At 42.9% G+C, this 25,050-nt stretch overlaps 2 protein-coding genes across 3 annotated transcripts in view; one reads left to right on the top strand and one right to left on the bottom strand.

Moving 5' to 3' along the window:
* Positions 1 to 7,604, top strand: part of slc9a7 (solute carrier family 9 member 7) — a 150,319-nt gene extending 142,715 nt beyond the window's left edge. For both annotated transcript variants that reach the window (XM_048532733.2, XM_048532732.2), the window contains one exon: positions 258 to 7,604. In XM_048532733.2, the coding sequence (XP_048388690.1) occupies positions 258 to 506 (249 nt within the window). In that variant the 3' untranslated portion in view covers positions 507 to 7,604. The remainder of the gene's footprint in view (positions 1 to 257) is intronic.
* An 11,905-nt stretch (positions 7,605 to 19,509) lies between these two features.
* chst7 (carbohydrate (N-acetylglucosamine 6-O) sulfotransferase 7) lies at positions 19,510 to 22,736 on the bottom strand. Its single transcript, XM_048532394.2, has one exon. It carries the CDS (start codon positions 22,293 to 22,295, stop codon positions 21,051 to 21,053), a length of 1,245 nt encoding a protein of 414 aa, XP_048388351.1. The 5' UTR covers positions 22,296 to 22,736; the 3' UTR covers positions 19,510 to 21,050.
* Between the last annotated feature and the right edge of the window lie 2,314 nt (positions 22,737 to 25,050).

Here is a 25,050-nt window from a genome sequence, read left to right as displayed (position 1 = left end):
TGATGTACTGATTTGTCTGGTTACCATGGAAAAAGTTACTTTTCACTGTATTTTGGGACAACAATAAATCACATCAAAATGATGGCCAAAGCCCAACTTTTGAGCTTTTTCTGTTCAGGAAGATTAAATGCATCAAATTGCTAGAAAATACTGAAAGGGTTATTCTTGGTGGGGCTAGGACAGTATTTATATCTGTTGCATTGAGATTATTGACAATATCCTGTAATAATTCTAACTTGCTACTTTTCATCTTCCAGAATCAAGAACAGCTCAGAGACGATGATTCAGATCTCATCCTTAATGATGGCGACCTGAATTTGACCTATGGCGGAAGTACTCTAACCGCCAATGGCTCTTCCAGCTCAGGTACTGCGTCCAACAGTGTGGATGGCAAGAGAACCAAGAGCATCTCCGAAGATGTACTGGAACGTGATTTGGGAACAGATGATCATGAACTCATTACTCGAGGCACCAGATTAGTTTTTCCCTTGGACGATCATGCATGACTGCAGTGATATGAGTGAGCCACAGAATAGCCCAAGAAGGATCAAAGCCTATTTTGTTCTTGGAAGTGAGACTGAACTGCTTACTTGTGTAATGATTTTTTTTTTCCCCCTTGCTCTCCCCAAAAATCTCTTGGTTCAGCTGTTTAAAGTGAGAATGTGAAAACGTGTGGCATTTCACTAAACTTTTACTTGAGTATGAAATTGCCATGACCCTTTAGTGTACTACTAGTGCCATTGCTGTTGTAATTATCTTGTCGACTGACTGGTTAGTCTCAACACTGATGCTTCTCCTAAAGTCCCACTTACACTGCATGAACTGTCCTGGTGCAAAGTGGCTGCACTGAAGTCAAATCTGCAGTATGATGCTGGTAGCCTCGGAAGTTGCTGCCATCAGCATTGTGCACTTGCTACAGTGAGTGTGCAGCTAATTTCTACCTTTATAACATTCAAAACCACACAATGCAGGCAACATCTGTAGCTGCTGTATTGTCATTGCATTTTCGATAGTGGCAAAAAGGAAGTTATCTCTTTGCTGCTCCTAGGAATGACACTGGAGTTGATTGGTGAGCAGAGTTCCATGTACATATTTCAACACAAATGCGCTTGGACCTTCTACCCCCTTCCAATGATGTGAGCAGTTCTTCTGAACACACAGGTACAACAGAACTGACTGTGTCAGTCTGAAATCTTGGCATAGGATGAGGAAAGGCTTGTGATGGGATGTTTGGGATGAATGGGGTTGGGGAGACAAGAATGACCATAAAAATTTCAGCGAACTGTGAATTTTAATTATGGCCTCTGCATGATATGGAGAAGGGACAGTAAGCTCGCTCCACAAACTGAAGGCACATTATTTTCTTTTGAGTCGTTTTGCTGTTGCAAAACTTACCTGTGTGTTCACATCCTTTGTATAGCTGTTGTATCCCTTTTATTCTACACATTTTCTATGTCAGTTTAAGGCATTCGGTTTTGTCCTGAACTGCTATCTACTAGCGGACAAGTACTTTATAAAGAAAACTGTAAACCCCATGTAATACATTTGGAGAAGTCGGCTGAAGAGATTATTTTTGGATTTTGTCACGTGATAGCCGAACATTTCTTGATGTTGTTTGAGTGATAGGCAAATAATATCCATCTCTCCTAAGGGCTCCTTAGGGTTCTCCTAAGTCAGATTCTTCTCTTCCTTGGTCAAATCTAACTAGTGCAAAACAGCATTGCACTAACGCCTGTTAATGATGCTGGTAAATTAGAACACAGTAAATTGAAAGATAGTTGTAAAAATCATTTGTTCCTTGCATATTTTGTATGTCTAAATGGAGATGACATACTGTCTTATACATCCTTGTTTCCATTCATATCATTTGAAGGAACTCTGTTCCAAATTTCTTTTTGCTTTTGGAAGAGGTTAATCCATGGAAAAGTTAGTAGGAAGCTGACATCAGGAGACTGCAGGTTTTTTACAGGGGAATGAGGTAAACCCATTTGAAATCTCTCATCCTCTTTTTTTTTGAAATTTAGAAGACAAAAGTCTAGACTGGCTGGCGTTCAAGCCACTTTTGCTTCAAAGTTCAGCCATTGATCTGAAAATGCAGTCATCCCTTAAAAGCGATATATTGCAGATGCTGGGGATCTGAAATGAATAACAGAGAAAATACTGGATAAACTTGGCAGGTCTGGCAGTATTTGTGGAGTACTTAAGGTTTTGAGTCCAGTCTGACTCCTCTTTGGAACTTTCCAAATTATCAAAACTAAATTGTGTGATTCATGTTTTTTTCATTCCGATATTAATTGTTACACTACCGTTTATGTTGCAAGTGTTGTCCTTTTTTTTTGAATAAAAGCATTCTCTTGAATCCCTCAGGCAAGTTATCCTAAAAAGCCCTCTGCAAAAAACGAAGGCTTTTCAAATTAAACGTTTTTTTGCTGAATTCAGTTAATGAAAGAATTTCACATCACATTACCTGATCACCACCATTTTATATCAAGTTGGAATGGCATTTGAGTGAGAGATGCAGTTTTACTTGACTGTAGGCATCCCAAACATTTATACTGCCAACTTCATCAATTAGCGGAGAAAATGTAACAATTGTTCACAGGAGGTAGTTTGCCTTTACAAAAGCAGGTGGTTCAGAGTTGTTACAGACTGTTCCACAAAGTAAAGGCCTCTCTGTACAATTCATTACTAACATTATAACAACCTGATTTGACCATTCCTCATGTGACTAACACATTGACAGCATTTAATTAGACCGCGTAATGTTTCTATTTATCATTGTATATCTTTATGCAATATTACAATGAGCAGTTGGAGATTCCACTTAATGATACAAAAACAACTGTTAGTTTGCAAGAATGTGAGAACCCTTTTTCTAACGTCCAGAAATTATCAGATTTTGTTTTAATGTTGAGTAGTTACCCAGAACTAATTGTTACTTGAGCTCACTTTGTTTTGTCAAGAATTTGTGTTTGCACTGTGTATTTTGTTTAATCAAGATGAGTGTTTATTATGCAGAGGGAATAATGAGACAGAGATCAGCTGAGTCCACTGATTAAATTGTTCCTAACTTAAAAATCTGCTGTGTTGATCTACATAGGACATTCCAGCAAAGCGTTCCTAAGAATTTCATGCCCAGTTTAATGAAAGTCATGGTAATTTGAAAATGCAAAGGGTTTTTTGTAAAAGCTTCAATTTTACGTAAGAATTGCATTTCAAGCAGAAATTTATCAGGAAACTGGACTTTGGGAATCAAAAGTTAACCTTACAGATGCCATATTACTAAAAATTAGTGTTGCCAAGTCTTCATTCTTGTAAGTTTGGGTAATTAGTTTGTTCGTCTGAGTGACAGTGAACGTTTCATTTTGAAAGTCAGTTTCACTGAAATGAGGTTTTAGAGGCTTCTGTGACGTGCTTGAACATTGTTGAGTTGGAAATTTAACCATGGAGTCACAGAAAGCAAGTGCAGAAATTGTTACCAAAAGCAACACCTTGCTTTTGGGATCCTTAATAACCATGGCAGTTTAGAAGGTCAAGACACAGCCTTTTCAGGAATGCTAAAACCAAAACCTTAATATTTTAGAGCAATTTGCTTCAGTTCAGGTAAGGGCAGGGGGGGATTTGAAAAGATTTGAAGTAGCAAAGGGAAACTTTGCCAAAATGCCCTGAAAGCTGCAGGGAATTCCGCCAATGTACCAGATGGCACTGGAAGTGTTTTTGTTTGGTTTCCTGCCCCAAGTACTTGAAGACCACAGGTGAAGGTGGAAATGAACAAGTGTCAGCTGTTAAAGAAATCATTTTTCCAATTTTGCTTGCCTCTGTAACTAATAACAATAATGAAAAAAGTCATTTCTCTTTTTTCAGACAATGTTATTATTCTTCTGTGATGCACAGGTTCTAAAAAGCATTCTGATGCCTTGAAACTTGGCTGGGTCACTAATTTTCAGGGATGCTCGTGTTTGAGCAGAATACTCAAAACAAATTGAATTTTTTTTGTCAATAGCAGGTTCTCTTAATGACTGTATCTGCTGGGATTTCTAACTTTTATACATACTTTCCCTGATTGAATTATGATTCCAGAGCCTTTTTTTTTGTTCCTAATTGTTAGAATTTGATCTGCAAAAATGCCATCCGCACACAGTCAATCATGATTTAACTCTTGCTTTGAAAACAGAACAAAATAGAACATAAAAGCCTTCTTTAAAAATGTACACAATATCTTTTAACTTCATGTCCTACATTATTAGTATTGACAGGAAGGCTTGCTTTTAGCTTCCTTTTAATATAGGACGAGTTCCAAAAGTGCTTACTGTGAATTTAATTGGGCAAAGATTCACAGTGGGCCAAAGAAGGACTACTAATAAGTGTCTGAAATTTTGATCCAAGGGGCACATTTTAGGGAACCTCTTCAAGATGGGAAGGATATTGAAGAGGTTTAAAACCTCGACAGGCAAAAACATTGCTGTCAGTGGTGGAGTGAAGTTCTTGGAAATTTAGAGCTGGAAGAGGTACAGAGGCAGAATGGTTAGATCAAAAGGGAATTGAACAAGAGGATGCGCATGTTAAAATGGAAGCCCCTGAGGACCATGAACCAGTATAGGTCAGTGAGTACAGGGGTGATGGGTGAGTGGGAGTTGTATGAGTTCGGGTATTGTGAGGAGGGAGGTTCGTTGGTTGGTTTATGGAGGATGGAAAATTTGTAAGGAGAGAATTGAAACAGTGAAGCCCAGAGTGACAAGTACACGACTGAGATGTCAGCAGTGGATACAGGCAACAGTGGAGACATGTGATAGTGGATGGTGATAGAGACATTATGAAAGTGGAAGGATCCTTGGAAGGACTTTGAGAAAATAGCATCAAAAGCTTAGTTTGGGGTCATTGAGATTGCAAACTATCTAGTTGAACCTGAGATATTGACCAGGGATAGGGATGAAATGAATACTGATAGTTCTCCTTTAATTGTAGTGCTTGGAGAGAAACTGCTAGTTCATCTTCTAACAGAACCTGTTCTTCTTGGGACTGTTTTTCTTCTTAAGAAACCTTCTCTGAAGTGGCCAGAATGTGCCAATTTACTCAGATACCTGGGCCTGTGTGAGTTAAATGCAGAATTTCACTTGGCTGCTTATCCTGCATCATTAATCAATAACAAGTAAATCTAGTAAGTAGGCTTTCCTGCATTTTAAAAAGACAAACTGACACATCTCCAAATATACATAACAGGTAGAAACTAACTTCCACATTGGATGCACTGGACTTGTTTCCTCCATATTAGCAGGCTATTTTTGTTTTGCTAATGTAACAGATTATTTCCTGTGCTCCTTCCTCTCTCCGTCATGTTAATGCTTTTTAATGAAAACGTGCTTTGCAGTTTACTTTATGCTGAATAAGAAAGATTCTGTCACCTTTTACATAATCATGAGCAAATCACATGATGCTTTCCAGTGCATTCTTATTTGCTGTACTGTTGCCAACACCAAGTGATTGGGGAGGGGAGGAATGTTATCGGCAATTTCTTGCAAATCTTTATGGCTCTTGTTGTCATTGTTACATTGTTCATATGTCATGAAATCAAGATGGTTTATCTTGTGAAAGGCAGAATTCTGACTTTCTTTTGAACATTTTACATTTTTAAGAAGCATTAGCTGCATACTGTTACCATTTCTGTTGCTGATATGCTTTGTGGAGCAACTAAATGCAAATGTTAGAAATAATCTGAGATCCTATGGCATACCCTCTGCAGTAATAGCTCTCTGAAATCCTACAGATGCAACCATTTTTCATTGGGAAGCATCTCTTGCAGTTGAGGGTGTGGCAGATGATCTTTTGGCACAATAGTGTGGTGTGTGCTAATTAAGTCTTGAGAGAAATTGAGTACAAGGATTTCAGATGTCAAATAATTAAAGCTCTTTTGAGTTTAAACAAAATCAGCACTTTAGCAACCAACCGTCCATTTGTTTCTCTATTACATTTTGCAAGGAAATGTCCAAGCTGAAATGAACTTTTACTATGTGTAAAGCTCCTATTTAAATTACAAGTAGGTAACTGTTTTCAGTGTGTTCTTTGTGCACTTTGTGGTTGGCCGTGCATTGCGATGAAATCTATGATCTTTGTGTGAAGATCAAGCCAGTGGTAAACAAATAGCCCTTGTGTATGAGAGTTGATGCAGAAAAGGCTTGTCAAGTTCCCAATGTGTTTTGTACTTAAGCCCATGAGTTGAAAACTATGGGGAGGGAGAAGAGGAGGGAAATAATAACAATCTGTATTCTTTTCCTCTGGTTTCTACTCTTGTTTAATATTCCACCTTTGCTACCCATTTTCCTTCTGTTTTAAGCCTCTCTCTGCAGCCAGTAGGAAGCGATCTGAGAAAAAGGGGACACTTTAAAAATAAGCATGAAAGTAAATCCTGAGTAAAGAGTGCTCCTAATGTTTTCCAGTCTTCCGTCCTCAAGAACCTGTGGTGGTTTCTCAAGACTATTAGTATTGAAAGTTCATGAAGAGCTTGAGCAATTGAAATGATTCATGATTTTTATTCTGTCCTGTTTATTACTGTGAGAAGGGGTGTGTCTCATCACAAGCAGCAACAACAGTGCACGGTCTAAATGACTTTTGTGTTCAATATTTTTGTCTCTTGCCCAACCCCCAATGCACATGGAGGGGAAATGAGCAGGGACGAGGAAACTGGAAGCATTTACGGTCATACTGAATACATCTGTTCAGATATGCTTTTGCTTTTTCTGTCTTCATTTGAATCTGTCCAAGTCATTCTGAAGGAAGTCTTAGCCACCTACCCCTGCCAATGGCATCCCCAACATGAGGGTTTGAGGCGGGTGGTAGTCAATCCAAGCACTCCAGAGCTAATCCCATTGCATCTTCGTAATTATTGCAGTGTAGTTCTTGGATTTTTGAAGACAAATTAATATATATTTTTCTGCTATGCAGAACTGTGCAAGAGATTTGATGATTATAAGTTGTAAAGCTCTTTAGAAAGTCATCTACACCAGGTGACGCTATTGTTGACTTTGTGTTTTGCAGTCCTTTGCGTCAGGTTTGATTGTTCATTCCATACAAACACCTGTATGTCTTGGATCTGCTTTGATTTTACCTGAAAGGAAAGGGGAGAAAATATTATTTAATACACTGATTAGTATGTGAATTGTAAATTGTAGTGAGGGAGGGGAAAAGTACATGTTTGCTATGAAAATGAAAATTTATCTGTCAACAGTAGTCAGTATGGCAAAGGTCAGTCATGTTGGCAAATTATCATTCACTGTTGAAATGGTTGCTGTTTGTTGACTTTGGAGCTTGTTCATATGCTTGTGCCATAAATATAATGATTTTTCTTTTAGTCCCATATGATGTCTTTTGAACAGTTTCATTACCTAGATCATCTGGACCTGAGATGACACTGAAGTAACTAGCATCCATTTGTCGAATGGTAGCTAACTTGACCCTGTGTTTCTAATACAAATGTGAGTTAAGTAGTTTTCCTATTTAGTGTACCACTGTACAGGTTAATGTAGTGATGTAATCATGTTTCATCATGCATGGTACAGAAAGATTCAAGTGTATATGTTGTCATAAAAATAAAATTGAATATAAACCAAGTCTTCACATTCTGTGGTCATTTGTATCAGCCTGGCTGATATAGAGATGAAACCTACTTCAAATGTTTTCTTACGGAATCATTCGAATCCTGTTTTACAGCTGGTCCCTATCTCTAATGCTCCAAATTCATCATTTTCAAATTTCAACTGGAATCCATCTACTCTCCCAAATAGTGCATTCCAAATCCTAACAACGCTCTTAAGGAAGTTTCTCCTCATCCTACTCCTTGGTGTCTTGCTGACAATTTTGAAATAGTGACCTTTCACTACTGATGTACCAGCTAGTGGAAACAGGATTTCCTACTTTATCCTGTCAAAACTGTTTATAAGTTTCAAAACTTCAATAAGGCCAGCTTTTGATCTTCTCTGCTCCATGAAGAATAAGCCCAATTTCTCTAATATGACTTGTCACAAAATGAAATTTGATTTTTTAATATATTTCTGATTTTTTTCATGGAAACACTACATTTTTTTCTCTATTTTCCATTTCGCCTTCCTCCACAGTCTCCCTTTCTCTATCCAATGCCCAAATTTGACTGAGAAATCCCTTAAAATTAGATTTAAAATGTAGTTGTTGCTCAAATAATTTAATTGCTCATATTAAGCTCACCAAATAATGAGAATGGATCTTTTCCGGAAGGAACAATTAGCAGGATTTTGGAGGAAAATGATTGGCTTCATTTAGCTAGCTGGACCATTTCTAAGAATGGCATATAATTCTTAGAGTTGCTGTAGTTTTTAGCAAGTCTCCTGGCTTGAAGTTAATTCTTTCTCCACATTTGTGTCGAGAAATTAAGCTGCACTCACACAACCACCTAATAACTGATATTTAATCAGTGAGGTAAACTTGCAAAGTCAAAACTTTTATTTGACACAGCCGGAACTACTCTTCGAAAATTATATCCTTTATGTGAATTAAATGATGAGGTAATCAGATTAATAGTACTGACCAATGTCATTGCATTTAAAGTGTTGTTTCCTTCTTAAACTCTGTTAAATGAGATAGTTTAGAAAGGTTTTTGAGACAAAAGTGCTAACAGTGTCGTCATCAAATTTTGACTTGAATCAAGAGAACAACTAACTAAGTAGTTGGAAGTATCTCCTTTTGAATGCTTGAGATAAGTACATGACATGGGATGATTTTAAGCTATACATTCCAAGATTGGCCCCATTTAATCTGTCATTTTTTTTTGTTGGTTGGTATCAACTATGCTTGTAGGACCAACTGGACATCAGTGTCATGTATTAGGATGGAGGAAGGAAATCATCCAAACTTCTCTATACTTAGATATACAAACATATGAATTAGGAGCAGTTTAGGCCCTCAAACCCGCTCAGCATTTCATCAGGTTACTTGGGAAATTCATGATAGCGACTAGTAAGAAATCTAATCCTTTGCCCAAGTCCTGTGGGTATTTGTGACAGAATGCCTCAAGCATCACTTTTAGAGATGGTATCGCTTCAAAGCTACCTATGTTTGTGAATGATGTACAATTGACTTCAATTATTTTATACTCAAATTGCTAATGATCTCCTGGAAAATCTTAAACATGAAGTTGGAAGCCTAATCAGATTGTATCTGAAATGGTAGTCTGTAACAACAAAAAGATTGAGTTAACTTTTCTGCTTGTACTCTTGTTATAGTTGGCCTTAAATAGTTGCTGGGAATTGGATTTTCACATCTGTAATTCTAAGCATATACTGATGTTCTGTTTTTGTTTTCAATAATTATCCTAAACCATCTACTAACACTTGAGCGAATATAATTTTTAAAAATTTATTCAGGGGATATGTGTGTTAGTGGCTTCACCAGCATTGACTGCTCATCCCTTATTGCCATTTGCACTGGCCGGCTTGCTAGGTCCATTTCAGAGCGTAGTTATGATTGAGCTACATAGCTGTGCTCTGAAGTCACGTGTCGGCCAGACCATGTAAGAATGAGATTTTGTTCCAAAAGCACATTAATGAACAAGATGGGTTTTTCCAACAATTGACTGTCATGTGGTCGCTGTTAGTCTACCTATTAATTCCAGATTTTTATGAATTAAAATTTTACCATCAGGATTCGAACTCTGATCATGATGCCACAACAGCATTAATCTGTATTTCTGAACATCTAGTCCAGTGGGAAATGGTTCTTCAAAAACTGGTACGGGTATCATTTGATTTTTGTGTTGAGGTTTTCTTAGCATGTGACATGCAGCATGCTTTGCAGAGCTGCACTATATCTTTATGAAGACTTAGACCATAAGATATTGCAGCATAATTAGGCCATTTAATCCATTGGGTTTGCTGCACCATTTGATCATGGCTGATATGTTTCTCAACCCCATTTTCAAGCAATCGGAAGAGATAGTTCCGAGTATTCAATTATTCTCCTGATGCAAGTCAAAATCTGATAAAGGCAAATTTTAGCACTTTCATCTCAAAACCTTTCAAAACTAATTTATTTAACAGAATTTGGTAAAGAAAAGAATACTTTTAAATGCAATGAAATTGGTCAGGTGTATTAATCTGATTGACGAATCATTTAATTCACGTAAAAGATGTGAATTTATTTTGGAAAAGTAGTTCCTGCTGTGACAATTAGAGATGCTACACTACACCACAAGAGCTCAGAGTTGCATTGTTTACTATTGCTCAGACTCAAATCTATTTTGATTACTGCTCATGTGGGGCGGCACGGTGGCTCAGTGGTTAGCACTGCTGCCTCACAGCGGCAAGGACCTAGGTTTGATTCCACACTTGGGTGACTGTGGAGTTTGCACATTCTCCCCATGTCTGTGTGGGTTTCCTCTGAGGGCTGTGGTTTTCTCCCATGGTCCAAAGATGTGCAGGATTGGTGGATTGGCCAAGCAAAATTGCCCGTAGTGTTCAAGGATATGTAGCTTAGGTGGGTTACAGGGAGACGGGTTTGGGTGCTCCAAGGGTCGGTGTGGAGTTGTTGGGCTAAAGGGCCTGTTTCCACACTGTAGGGATTCTATGGTACCAATCAAGATGATCAAATGGAAAAGATCATCTTCCATGTGTTGTTCAGATGTAAAGCATTTCCCTTTTAAACTGCAATTTTTCACAAGTCCTCTCAGCTTAATTAAAAGTACCAACCAGCTATTAACCAGGGACAATGTTCATAGGCCAAATTGCCTTTCCTACTGTGGCAATTGTTGTCCATATCTAAATGGATTGATCGCAGGGTGGTTGATTGGAGAAGACAGTCTCAATTATAAATTTACTGTACGGATAACTGGACTTAATATTCGACAAAAAATTCCAATAGTTCCTATAAGTCTTCCTTCATGGCCAAATAGATTGTGTCAGTCTTAGAATTAGTTTGCTTTTCTGCAAGCAAAATCTATCATGAAACGAAGAACTGCAGATGCTGGAAATCTGAAACAAAAGCAGAAATTCCAACCCTGTCAATTTAACCCCTTAGTAATCTACTGTCAATCATCAATAAGTGATGGAATGTATTGCCAAGTGTTATCAAGTGGCATTTGCTCAGTGACAACCTGTTTGCTGACAGTTTGGATTTTGTCACGGCCACGTGTAAAGAGGCAGCTTTTTATTTTTGTGCTTGTTTAAAATTGCAAACAGAAACTGTTTTGAAAACCATGATTTACAAGGAAGGCAGCGAGTTTTGGAAGTAAGGAATTTGATACTCTCAGTTACACAAACAAAAGGTAGCTGAACCGGAGCCGAGAGGCTGTTTACGAGTGAAGCCAATTGGCCCCTTGCCCTTGAGCCAATGATCAATGACAAAGGTCTTCTGCCCTCAACCAGCAATATGATTGATTGTCAGGTACAACTTGGACTGTGAACAAAATGGAGAGAAGCTAGCTCAGATCAGAAGAGAAGCCAGCTGCACTGCAGCAGCTAAAAACTCTTTTGTTCTCTGTAGCAAATCCTTCATGTCTGAAGAATATCAGCTTACCTTTCCTTCAGCAAATGCTGCAAGTTGTGAGCTGGAAAAGCACAGAGTCAGACAGCACCTGAGGAGCTGGAAAGTCAATGTTTCGGCTGAAACCCTTCGGTAGCTCTAGTGAGGGGAAGGGGAGCCCAGAAATAAATAGAAGGGGAAAGGAGATGGAGCTAGTGGAGGGTGGGTGAGATGGAAATAGGTGGATGCAGGTAGATGGTTATTATGGTTGGACAGTGAGAAAGGTGAAGCAGATAGGTGAGTCAGAAGATGCTCATTTTAGGGCTGGAGAGATTTTTGAAGCTGGTGAAGTCAATATTCAGGCCATTGGGCTGTAAGCTCCCAAGGTGAAATATGAGGTGTCGTTCATCCAGTTTACATTTGGCCTTAGTCTGGCCTCCTCCACTGTCAATGATGGACATGTCACCAAGGGAGTGGGAGGGGGAGTTAAAGTGGATGACCACTAAAAGGTCAAGTTGGTTCTTGCGTTCAGAGCTCAGATGCTCCATACACTGGCCCGAGTCTGCGTTTGGTCTTCCTGATATAGAGGAGACCACATCGGGAGCAACAGATATGATACATGATGTTAGACGAAGTGCACATGAATCTCTGCTGGATTTGGATAGATTGTTTAAGGCCTTCGATGGAGGCAAGAAGGGAGGTGTAGGGGCAGATGTACCACCCTCCTGCAGTTGCAGGGAAAGGTACTGAGTGTGGTGGAGGGGTTGGTGGGGAGTGTGGAGCTGATAAGGGAGTGGTGGAGTCAATGGTTCCTGCGGAAATCGGACAGGAATGGGGAAGGAAATACCTTTTTGGTGGTCAGGTCTGATTGTAGGCGGTGGAATCGCCAGTGGCTAATGTGTTGTATTTGGAGGTTGGTGGGGTGGTATGTGAGGAACAAATGGTCTGTATCCTCATTGTTGTTAGGGGGAGTGGGTTTGAGAGCAGAAGCACAGGAAATGAGGGAGATGCGGTTGAGGGCATGCTTAATACCAGAGGAGGGGAAACTATGATCTCTAAAGTAGGAAGATATCTGGGAAGTCCTAGAGTAGAATACCTCACCCTGGGGACAGAGGTGTAGCAATTAAGAGTATGGAATAGAATCTTTGCAGGAGCATGGGTAAGGGGAGGTGTAGTTGTGGTAAGTGTGGGAGTCAGTGGGTTTGAATTGGATGTCAGTGGTGAGTTGATTACCGGAGATGGAGGCGGAGAGGTCCAGGAAGGGGAGGGAGCGGTCAGAAATGGTCCAGGTGGCTTTGAGGACATGGTGGAAGGTGTTGAAGTGGTTGAACTATTCAAGCTCTTTGCGGGAGCATGAGGCAGTACCAGTAGTCATCAATGTAGCACAGAAAGAGGTGGGGAATGGTTTCTCTGTACTTGTCGAAGAGGGATTGTTCCATAAATCCTACAAAGAGGCAGGCATATCTTAGGGCCCATGTGGGTGCCCCTAGCCACCCCTTTGATTTGTAGGATGAGAGGACTCAAAGCAAAAATTGTTGAGGATGAGGACTAGTTTGAGACCTGCAAATGAGATTGTTGGTGGAGAGGAACTGTGTGGGTCTACGGGAGAAGAGGAAGGGAAGGGCTTTAAGGCCATCCTGGTGGGGGATGCAGGTGTAAAGGGTCTGTATGTCCATGGTGAAGATAAGGTGTTGGGAACCAGGATAGTAAAAGATTGGAAAAGATGGAGGGTGTGGGTTGTGTCCCAAATGTAGTTCTTGGACTGGGGGGGGAAGAAGGGAATCGAGGTGGGATGAGATGAGTTCGGTGGGGCAGGAGCAGGCAGAGACAGTGGGTTGACCGGGGTGGTTGGGTTTATGGATCTTGGGTAGGAGATAGAGAGGGGTGTTGTGGGCCAGGGAACAATCAGATTTGAGGCTGTGGACAGGAGATCTCCCAAAGTGCTGAGGTTTTTGATGATCTGGGAGATGATGGCCTGATGATCAAAGGTGGGTCATGACTGACGGGATGGTAGGAGGAGGTGTCAGAGTTGGCTCCTCCTTTTCTGCTCCTCGGATGCTGTCTGACCTGCTGCGCTTTTTCAGCTCAACATTTATTGACTCTAGCTTCCAGCACCTCCAGTCCTTACTGTGTCCAAGTCACTGCAAATTGTGGCTTTGAACTAGAGAAGTAAGACACGTTCCATCAGCCAACTAACCGTCCTGTGCCTCTTATAAACCAATGTAACAATTTGGGAAAACTGAAGGTCAAGGAAGAATCTTCTTATCAATGAGAAGCAACTTAACATATCTTGTGAACGAAGGCGATGCATCTGTTTTATCAGTTTTCACCCCACCCGTCTGCTTTTCCCCTGTGTTTATGTTTGTCAGGCTGTATGTACGTAAGCAAGAGTTTATAGGGGGATTATAGTTTTAATTTGTAGAATTTATTTAATTAAGTTTAATCATTTATCTGTAGCTATAATCTAACTACCTGCTGTAAATAAAGATTCTTGTCAAGTACAGAAACTTGTGCTTTCTATCCACCTCAGTATTTTGGAGATTTGAATTACTTCTTTTAAAAACCTTAAATTATGTGGTGACTGCAGGAATAGTTTAATTCCCAGTGCACTACCCCAATGAATCATGAAATACTTAACACCTAATCTCATTACAGCCTTATTCCAAGTAGGATAAAAGAGCTGAATTTCAAGGTGAGATGAGATCGTCTGTCCTTGATATCATGACACTGTTTGACCAAGTATGTCATTAAGGAGCCTGAACTTGATGAGGCTAAATGCTGATCAGCTGTTTCTGTTGCTGGTCCCCTCCTTCCTTCTATTTTAGAAAGTGAACAGAGGCCAATCACTCCCATTTTGCAGGTAGGCAGTGCCTGTCTGTTCTAAGAGAATGGCTACAATCGCTAAAGTACAGCCTCAGCCTGAAGGCAGTGCAGCAGACCATCTTAACTGTCTGGGTGGGCACCAATTACTCACTATTTACAGTGCCCTCAGTGTCACTTTAAATACACCATACCTGTTTCTGATCCATACCTGTACAGTATTAGGAGTTCACCATGCTGAAATGCATAAAAATGGAAAGGATTCCCAGAGATGTTACACATTGTAGCAATTCCACACCCCAGAGATAATTGGAACTGCAGATGCTGGAGAATCTGGGATAACAAAGTGTGGAGCTGGATGAACACAGCAGGCCAAGCAGCATCGTAGGAGCACAAAAGCTGATGTTTCCTAGACCCTTCATCAGAAAAGGGGGATGGGGAGAAGGTTCTGAAATAAATAGGGAGAGAGGGGGAGGCGGATCGAAGATGCATAGAGGAGAAGACAGGTGGGGAGGAGACAGACAAGTTAAAGGGGCAGGGATGGAGCCAGTAGAGGTGAGTGTAGGTGGGGAGGTAGGGAGGGGATAGGTCAGTCCAGGGAGGATGGACTGGTCAAGGAGGTGGGATGAGGCTAGTAGGTAGGAGATGGGGGTGGGTCTTGAGATGGGAGGAGTGGATAGGTGAGAGGAAGAACAGGTTAGGGAGGCGGGGACGAGCTGGGCTGGTTTTGGGATGCAGTGCTGGGAGGAGAGATTTTGAAGCTTGTGAAATCCCCCATCGTGACCCTCCCCCCTTAGACGACATGTCCATCCTGGGCCTCCTGCAGTGCCACAACAATGCCACCCGAACGTTGCAGGAACAGCAACTCATATGCCGCTTGGGAAAGCTGCAGCCCAATGGTATCAATGTAGATTTCACAAGCTTCAACATCTCCCCTCCTACCACTGCATCCCGAAAACCAGCCCACTCATCCCCGCCTCCTTAACCTGCTCTTCCTCTCACCTATCCCCTCCTCCCACCTCAAGCCGCACCTCCATTCTCTGCCTACTAACGTCATCCTGCCCCCTTCACCTGTCCATCCTCCCCGGACTGACCTATCCCCTCCCTACCTCTCCACCTACACTCACCTCTCCTGGCTCCATCCCCGCCCCTTTAACTTGTCTGTCTCCTCTCCACCTGTCTTCTCCTCTGTCCATCTTCGATCCGCCTCCCGCACTCTCCCTATTTATTTCAGAACCCTCTCCCCATCGCCCTTTTTCTGATGAAGTGTCTAGGCCCGAAACGTCAGCTTTTGTGTTCCTAAGATGCTGCTTAGCCTGCTGTGTTCATCCAGCTTCACACTTTGTTATATCAGTAGATATTCCTGATTTTGGTTGTTGTTTTGTGAGACTTATTAGCAGTTTGATGGTGATATGCTTGCCCTTCTCACCATCTTGCTGTACTGCCTGTCAATGTTTGGCTCACGTAAGGGAAAATGGTCACTTGTGTTGAATACTTAAGGAATGCAGAATGGTAACCAGGCATAAATTAATACCATTAGGTATATTAAGCAACATTATGAACTTAGAGTATCAACCGTCATACGATTTAGAGGTGAAGTCTCTCTTTATGAGGCATGTAAACTATAGAATAGGAAAGTTGGATTAATTGATTCAGAAAGAATTAAAAATTGAATCAAGGCAGAAATAGAATCAAGACATTTCATAGCAGGAATAATAGTTATTCACCCCATCAGGAAACACTGAGGATTTTCTCCTTTAATCACTAAGCCCAACCTCCCCTCTTCTTAGGTCCAATTACCCTTTAATTATCAGGCTGACGTTTCGGGCCTAGACCCTTCTTCAGAAGTCAGCCTTCCTGCTCTTCTGTTGCTGCTTGCCATGCTGTGTTCATCCAGCTCTGCACCTTGTTGTCTCAGATTCTCCAGCATCAGCAGTTTCTGATATCTCCAAAACCCTTTAATTATCAACCTTTTACAGCAGCTACCTAATTATTTTATCAAAGAATTTATTACAGACTTGCACTACCACATTTGTTTATGGTATAAATTTCCACTTTCCTACTTTTTCTTCATCCTTAATGCGATCTGCTAAATTATGGTTCTCTTGTTAACCTCCAGGCAACCATGAGGAACCATTTATCATTACCGATGTTTCACCTCTATTTAATTACCCTTAGCATTCAGCGCAGTGGAAAAGCAATACCTTCCAAGTCTCTTCATAATTATAACCTTACGTTCCTAGTCATTCTATACCTCACTTTTTCCATTGTTTTCAAAGTCTCCTTGTAATGGGATGTCATAAACTGTACAATGGAGCTTCAACTAACCATGATCATGCACAAGTTCAACAAAATGCCAAGAATTGTGTTTGCATCTTTTTATGGCCATATCAGCATGTGTTGTCACTTTTAATGAACTCTTGTGCTACTCTACCCCATTCAACATCTTACCATTGAGGTGAATTTCCTTTCCCTGTTTTACTTTCAAAATGTACTTCTCAACATTTTTTCTGTCACTTGTAATTTATTTCTCCACCATGCTAAAGCGTAGACGGCCAAAGGTTTTCTAAATCTGTAGTCACAATTTTGTGCCAGGATATCATTAAAGCTCCTACAACAGCATTTTCCAAACATTCAACTCTCTCACATCTAGAAAGACAAGGGCAGCAGATGCATCAAAACACCATCACCTGCAGATTCCTCTCCAAGTCGCACGTGATCTTGATTTGGAACTATATCACTGTTCCTTCACTGTGGCTGGGTTAAAATCTTGGAACTCATTTCTTAACAGCATTACGGATGTGCCTAATCCCTCTGTGGATTGCAGTGGTTCAAAATGGCAGCTCAGAAACACCTTCTCGAAAGTAATTAGGGAAGGGGAATAAATGCAGACCTATCAAGTGATGTCCACATTCCATGTAAGAATAAATAAAAATTAATCTTTGATATTATTTTCCTCACCTGCAAGTCGGGATGATGGCAGGGCTGCCTGGAAACACTGCGAAGGGGATGTTACACACCGGGACCTTTACTTAGGAGTTGGGGAATCAATCTCACAGAATAGGAATCAACATATACAAGATTTTGAAACAAAAAGCAGAGGCATCACAGCAAACTGTAAGTGGATTGGTGGTTGTTCCAGTCTGAGTATCTGCTTGCAAAAGACTGGACTCATTAGAGCAGACTAGCTTTGGCTAATGGTGTGTCGGGTGAAGTGAAGCAGGAATGCTTTTTCAAAACTTTATTTAATGGTTTCACTGTAAGGCATGAGTTCCTCTTCAATATACCAAGTTGTCTTTACTTGATTTGTATTATGAATCTATATATGCTCTATTATTACATCCTTAATAATATTCTCGAGGATTTTCCCAATGACAGATGTTAAGCTAACTGGCCTATAGTATTAATACAAAGTAGAAATGGCCAAAGTTGGAGATGGTCGTGGCCTGGACCTTGAGGAGCATGAATATCTCTTGCCACTTATAAGCCCAAGACTAAATATTATCCAGGTCTTGCCACATATACCATTACTGCTTCAGTTTCTTATGAAGTGTGAATGGTACTGAATATTGTGTAATCAGCAAACATCCCACCTCTGACCTTATGATTGAGCGAAGGTCATTGAAGAAGCAGCTGAAGATGGTTGAACTTAGAATCTATGCTGAGTATTGCTGTCCTAGGACTGAGATGATAAATCTCCAACAACCAACATCTTTCTTTATGTTGAGTATGACTCCAGCCAGTGAAGTGTTCTCCATGACTGCCATTGACTAATTTTGATACCACAATGGATCAAATGCTGCCTTGATATCAAGGGCAATTACTCTCACCTCCACCTTTGGGATTCAGCTGTTTTCTACATGTTTGGACCAAAGCTGTAATGGGTCAGGAGCTAAGTGGCCCTAGTGGATACCTAGCTGATGGTCAGTGAACAGATTATTATGTGTAAATGTTGCTTATGATGATCAAAAGGAGCTGATGGGGCAGTAATGAGGTTGGATATGTCATAAATTGTATGGACAGAGCATGTCAAGGCAATTTTCCATATTAATGGGTAGATATCGGAGCAACATCTTTATTAAAGGCACTGTGACGAGCAACAGCAGAAATGAAGAGTGGAAATTTGTCCCATTCACGTTGTAAAACATTCCAATACTAGATGTCAAAAAGCAAGAATAATTACCTTATTGGTGCTGAACTTACTTGGTCTGCCGTGCCTGTTCTGCTGTGGTATTTAAACTTTATAAATTTCAATTTAGATTTAAACTTTTGTACCAACAACAATCCTGTGCACAACAGTAGAGGGGTGGGGTTTAGGTCATTTCAAATCAATTCCCAATCCTCACTTGCACAAGAGCAGAAAAATTTACCTGTAATTCAATATTAATTGCCAAACTTACAGAAACTGCAAGGTAAGGCATTTAGCATGCTTGCTTCATTGTTCAGAGCTTTGAGTAAAGGATTTGGTACACCATGTTGAGGTTGCACATGACATTGGTGAGACCTCTTCTGGAGTACCATGTGCAGTTCTGGTCACCCTGTTATAGGAAGGATATTATTAAGCGGGTTCCGAAAAGATTGACCAGGATGTTGCAAGGAAGAGGGTTTGAATTATACAGTGAGGCTGGATAGGCTGGGATTTTTTTCACTGGAACGTAGGAGGTTGAGAGGTGACCTTACAGCGGTTTATAAAATCATAAGGGATATAGATAAGGTGAATGGCAGGTGTCTTTTCCATAGGGTGGGAGATTGCAAGGTTAAAGGGTATATTTTTAAAGTGAGAGGAGTAAGATTTTAAAAAGACATGACAGGTAAATTTTTCACACGAGAGTGGCTCGTGAGTGGAATGAACTTCTAGAGGAAGTGGTGGATGCAGGTATAGTTACGTTTAAAGAAGTATTTGAAGGGATACAGGCAAAGCGTAGGCAGATGGGACCACAAGGTGTAGAGCAGGATGAACACAGCAGACCAAGCAGCATCTTAGGAGCAGGAAAGCTGATGTTTCGGGCCTAGACCCTTCAGCCCCAAAACATCAGCTTTCCTGCTCCTAGGATGCTGCGTGGCCTGCTGTTTCATCCAGCTCTACACCTCGTTATCTCGGATTCTTCAGCATCTGCAGTTCCTATTATCTATATGGCAGATGGTACTAGTTTAGTTTGGAATTATGGTCGGCATGGACTGGTTGCACCAAAGATCTGTTTCCGTATCATACGACTTTATAAGAATTACAAAAGTGAAATGTTACATCAAGCCTTGACCAGTCAACAATGACAGAGATGAAACTAAATATGATTGAAGTACAGTCGGAGAGTGAGGGATTTGGGGAGGGAGCTGCCTCTTTAAGAAACATGTGATCACAAACATCAAACAATGTTTCCACAACTCAAGCTAGTTGATAATTGTAATGCATGGATATGCTTTTACATATTTACAATCAATATAGTGTTTGTACAAAAATAGAAGCATTGCAAAATATGTGTGTGTGTACTCAACTTAAGAAAAATAATACACAAGTGGGTAAATACTTTAATTTTTAACATCTTTTTCTTTACATTTTTAATTAAATAGTTGTTTTTAGATGACAAGTGTATTGAAAATATGAGAAAACTGGTAACGAAAAGCTGAACTCTAAATTATCAGGTTCATGTCCATACTAAACCAGAGTTTCTTCACACAGGAAACCAATTAATCAGCAGATCATCAAGTTCATTAAACTTCACCTACCACTAGATTATCTTGACAATTGAAAATGAACAAAGTAGTTTCATAAAGTACCAATCATAATCCTCAAAACAGACAAGCAGTTAATACGTTTTTCCAAGGGCAGTCACTGGGAAAAAAAAAGTTCTCTTTATGCAACATCTTTCACTTCTCACGACACTCCAAAGCACAGCTGACGTTGAGAATCACAACCAATTTATGCACAGTAAGGCCTTATGAAAAGACCAGATCGTTTGCCTTAGTGAAACTGATGGAGGGATAAATGTTTCTGCACCAGGAAGCCTAGGTTCAAGTTCTACCTGCTCCAGAGCTGTGTAATAATAGGTTGATTAAAATAACTAAAGGGATAAATGTTGGCGGTCTCCATGTTCTTTAAAACAGCGCTGTGCGATCTTTATGACCATCTGAGGACTAGTGTTTTGTGTTTATACGGAATATTTGTTATATATACAATAACATGTCTGTTTTGCCATTGTGCAAGAACTTAATATTGACCGATCTGACAGTAGACAAATGGTTACCAACCCGAAACGTTAACTCTGTTTCTATTTCCACAGATACTGCTGACCTGCTGGGTGTTCCCAGTTCTGATTTCCACTGCTGGTAGGGTTTTGCTTCTTTTGTTTTTCCCAGAGGGCACCCTGGTCTTTCTGGGAAAAGAAATGCCATGTGATATTCAGATCTACCTGCACAGGTGGGTGTCGATGCCCCAGCATAAATCTTTCATTCCAAAAAGAGTATCTCTGACTCAGCTGTCAACTTAGATGATGTGCTCAAGTGAGTTTGACTCAAATAAATGCAGTACAAGTGAAGTATGGATGTGTTCTGACGACATGAGAACCAGAAAGTCCATTACTTATAACCATCACTGCATCAAGCAAAGGCATTTATTTTCTAATCTAATTTTCTGGGCTTTTTGTTTTATTTTAAAAGCCACAGCACATGAAGCCTCCGCTACACAGCACCCATTTCCACTTTGTGAGTGTTTACCTTGGCTCAGTCTCTTTGAGTGCAACTAGGGCAGGGCTCTACCTGTTGTCCACACTGCTCGGGCTGTAGCCCAGCATTTTCATCGCCGTTCGACAGCTCTCTTCCACCTGCTGGATCTGCCACAAGCTCAGTCTCTTCTTCCAAGCGTTGACAGCTTCCTTTGCATCCCTGGACGAGATGAGGAAGGGCCGGTCGGAGGAGTAGCCCACGCCACGCGTCATGTTCCACACGTAGCTCTCGGTGGCCGGCGTGACCGTCAGATTGGCGAAGGTGTAGAGCGTCCTCAGGCTGCTCAGGGGGTCCAACACCAGGTCCTCGTAGCGGACGGTGAGGTACCGAGCCCGCACCCAGTCTGGAGACCGCTTCACCAGCGCCTGGTCCCTGCTCCAAGCCTCACAGATCACCTCCAGGGCTTTGGAGACGTACGCTTCGGTCCGTTGGGCTCTGTTAGCGAGCCAGGAGCCCTTGTTGTCCCTTTGGGACCTCTTGCTCTTGCTCCTCAGCACCTGAATGCTCTCCTTAACCAGGGACTGCTTGGACTTCATGCGGGAATTGTGCACAGCCCTGGGGTCCCTCACCAGCTGCACCACCTTGAAGTTCAGCGAGGGGTCCCGCATGAGGGCGAACAGGACCCCGGCGTCCAGCACCCGGACGTCCTTGATGACCACCGCCTGGTACCTCCTGCACTCCCTCTCCAGCTCCTGGATGTGGCGGGCCTCGCACTGCCGCTCGCACACGCTGCCGTCCACCAGCTCGACCCGCTCTTTGCTGTAGGCGCCGCACAGCGGGGCTGAGCAGATCACTTTGTTGTTCCTCCAGCCGAAGATGGAGCGGGTAGTGAGCGGGCCTGCCGCCGCCACATACAGCCCCAGCACCGAGAAGTCGCAGCGGAACAGCGAGCGCAGCATGTCCCGTACCGCGCCGTGCAGGCTCTCGGCGTCGCCCGGGTACAGAGCCTGCCACATGAGCCACATAGGCTCGTACAGGTAGAAGACGGCCGGGTGCTGGTTGAAGAGCTCGCCGGCAAACGACGAGCCGGTCCTCCAGGTGGCGTGCAAGTAGATGTGCTGCTTGCCGTTCCCGCTGGCCGCCTCTGTCCCGGTCGCGTTGCCCCAATCCGTCCAAACCTCCGGGGATGAAGCGTCCGGGCACTCCCTGGGAAAGAGCGGCTGCTCGCCCGGAGCCCGCGGCTTGTTGCGGCAGTCTAAAAGATACGAAATGCTCAGCAGCAAGAGCGAATAAATGGCGATGAAGGTCAGGCATCTGGTGCGGAACAGCTTCATGGCATCCGCCGATTCTCACTGCCAAATATATCCTTTCTTTTGGTTCTCCTCCCTGCCTTGCTTTTTATCCTCTCTCTCTGTTTATATATGAGTGAGTGAGCGGGCGCCCTTGTTTTTTACACCCAGTTTCCAAGGCCGCGAGCTGCTTTTGTCAGAAGGGCGCAAAGGAAAGCCCATTTCATTCTGGCGTCGGTCGTTCGAATAAATACAACTCAGAAACCGCCCAGAGGCTTCACCATAGAAACAGCGTATGCTGGGTGGGACGATGGCAATTGAGAGAAGGATGGTGTGAGCGTGTGAGGAAAACGTTAGTGTGTGCATGAAACAGCGTGGAGCTGGATGAACACAGCAAGCTGACGTTTCAGGCCGAGACCCCTCATCCGAAATGGGGAAGGGGGAGGCGGATCGAAGATGGATAGAGGAGAAGCTAGGTGGAGAGGACACAGACAAGCTAAAGGGGCGGGGATGGAGCCAGTAAAGGTGAGGTAGGTGGGAAGTTAGGGAGGGGATAGGTCAAGCGGGTGGGATGAGGTTAGTTGGTAGGAAATGGGGGTGCGGCTTGAGGTAGGAGGAGGGAATGGTTGAGAAGAAGAGCAGGTTAGGGAGGCAGGGACCAGCTGGGCTGATTTTGGGATGCACTGGGGGGAGGGGAGATTTTGAAGCTGGTGAAATCCACATTGATACCCTTGGGCTGCAGGGTTGCCAAGCAGAATATGAGGTGCAGTTCCTACAGCCTTCGGGTGGCATCGTTGTGGCACTGCAGGAGGCCCAGGATGGACATGGTGGGTAAGGAATGGGAGGGGGAGTGGAAATAGTGCGCAACTGGGAGGTGAAGTTATTTATTGCGAACCGAGCGTAGGTGTTCTGCAAAGTGTTCCCCAAGCCTCCACTTGGCTTTTCCCCATGTAGAAGAGGCCACACCGTGTACAGCAGACGCAGTATAACCATTGGCAGATGTGCAGGTGAACATCTGCTTGATGTGGAAAGTCTTATTGGGGCCTGGGATGGGGGTGAGGGAGGAGGTGTGGGGGCAGGTGTAGCACTTACTGCGGTTGCAGGGGAAAGTGCCGGGTGTGGTGGGGTTGGAGGGGAGTGTGGAGTGGACAAGGGAGGCACGGAGAGAGTGGTCCCTGCAGAAAGCAGACAAGCGTGAGGTGGGAAAAATGCCTTTGGTGGTGAGGTCGGATTGCAGTTGGCGGAAGTGTCATAGAATGATACGTTGGATCTGGGAGGTTGGTGGTATGGTATGTGAGGATGAGGGGGATTCTCTTTTGGTGGTTATCGTGGGGATGGGGTGTGAGGGATGAGTTGTGGGAGACACGGTTAAGGGCATTCTCAACCACTGCGGGGGAGGGGGGTGAGGTTGGGGTCCTTGAAGGACAAGGACATCTGAGCTGTACGGGAGTGGAATGCCTCATCCTGGGAGCAGATGCGGCGGAGGCGAAGGAATTGGGAATAGGGGATGGCATTTTTGCAGGAAGGTGGGTGGGAGGTGGTGTATTTTCGGTAGCTGTGGTAGTTGGTGGGCTTCAAATACATATCGGATTCTCGTTGGTTGCCTGAGATGGACACAGAGTGGTCCAGTAAGGTGAGGGAGGTGTTAGAGATAGATAATTGAGGTTGGGGTGGAAGGTATTGGTGGAGTGGATGAACTGTTCGAGCTCCTCTGGGAGCATGAGGTGGCAGCAATACAGTCATCAATATAATGGAGGAAGAGGTGGGGTTTAGGGTCAGTGTAGGTATGGAAGAGGGATTGCTCCATGTAACTTACAAAGAGGCAGGCACAGCTTGGGCCCATGCAGATGCCCATGGCCACTCCCTTAATCTGTAGTAAGTGGGAAGAATCTAAAGATAAGTTGTTGAGGGTGAGGACGAGTACCGCTAGGCAGATGAGGGTGTCGGTGGAAGGGGACTGGTCGGGCCCGCGGGACAGGAAGAAACTGAGTGCCTTTAGGCCATCTGCATGGGGAATGCAGGTGTATAAGGGACTGGACATCCATAGTAAAAATGAGGTGTTGGGGACCGGGGAATTAGACGTTCTGGAGGAGGTAGAGGGTGTAGGTGCTGTCACAGACATAGGTAGGGAGTTTCTGGACCAGTGGGGAGAAAATGGAGTCCAGATAGGTGAAGATTAATTCCGTGAGGCAGAAGCAGGCGGAGGCAATGGGTTGACCAGGGCAGGCACGTTTGTGGATTTTGGGAAGGAGATAGAAGCGGGCGGTGCGGGGTTGGGGAACAAGCCCAGCTCGTCCCCGCCTCCCTAACCTGTTCTTCCTCTTGCCTATCCCCTCTTCCCACCTCAAGCCGCACCCCCATTTCCTTTCTACTAACCTCATCCCACCCCCTTGACCTGTCCGTCCTCCCTGGACTGACCTAACCCCTCCCGACCTTCCCACCTACACTCACCTCTACTGGTTCCATCCCTGCCCTTGTAACTTGTCTGTCTCCTCTCCATCTACCTACTCCTCTGTCCATCTTCGATCCGCCTCCCCCATCTCCCTATTTATTTCAGAACCCTCTCCCCCTCCCCCATTTCTGATGAAGGGTCTTGGCCCGAAACATCAGCTTTTCTGCTCCTAAGATGCTGCTTGACCTGCTGTGTTCATCCAGTTCTACACTTTGTTATCTCGGATTCTCCAGCATCTGCAGTTCCCATTATCTCTGTGCATGAGACAGATTGAGATTACTGCGTGAAAGGAAGTGTCAGTGAATGACAGTATCGGTGAATGTTGAGGGAAAGAGATTAACAGGACCC

This window comes from Stegostoma tigrinum, chromosome 6 (genome assembly GCF_030684315.1).
Source record: "Stegostoma tigrinum isolate sSteTig4 chromosome 6, sSteTig4.hap1, whole genome shotgun sequence".
Lineage (NCBI taxonomy): Eukaryota > Metazoa > Chordata > Chondrichthyes > Orectolobiformes > Stegostomatidae > Stegostoma > Stegostoma tigrinum.
This window is presented reverse-complemented; position numbering and strand designations above follow the sequence as displayed.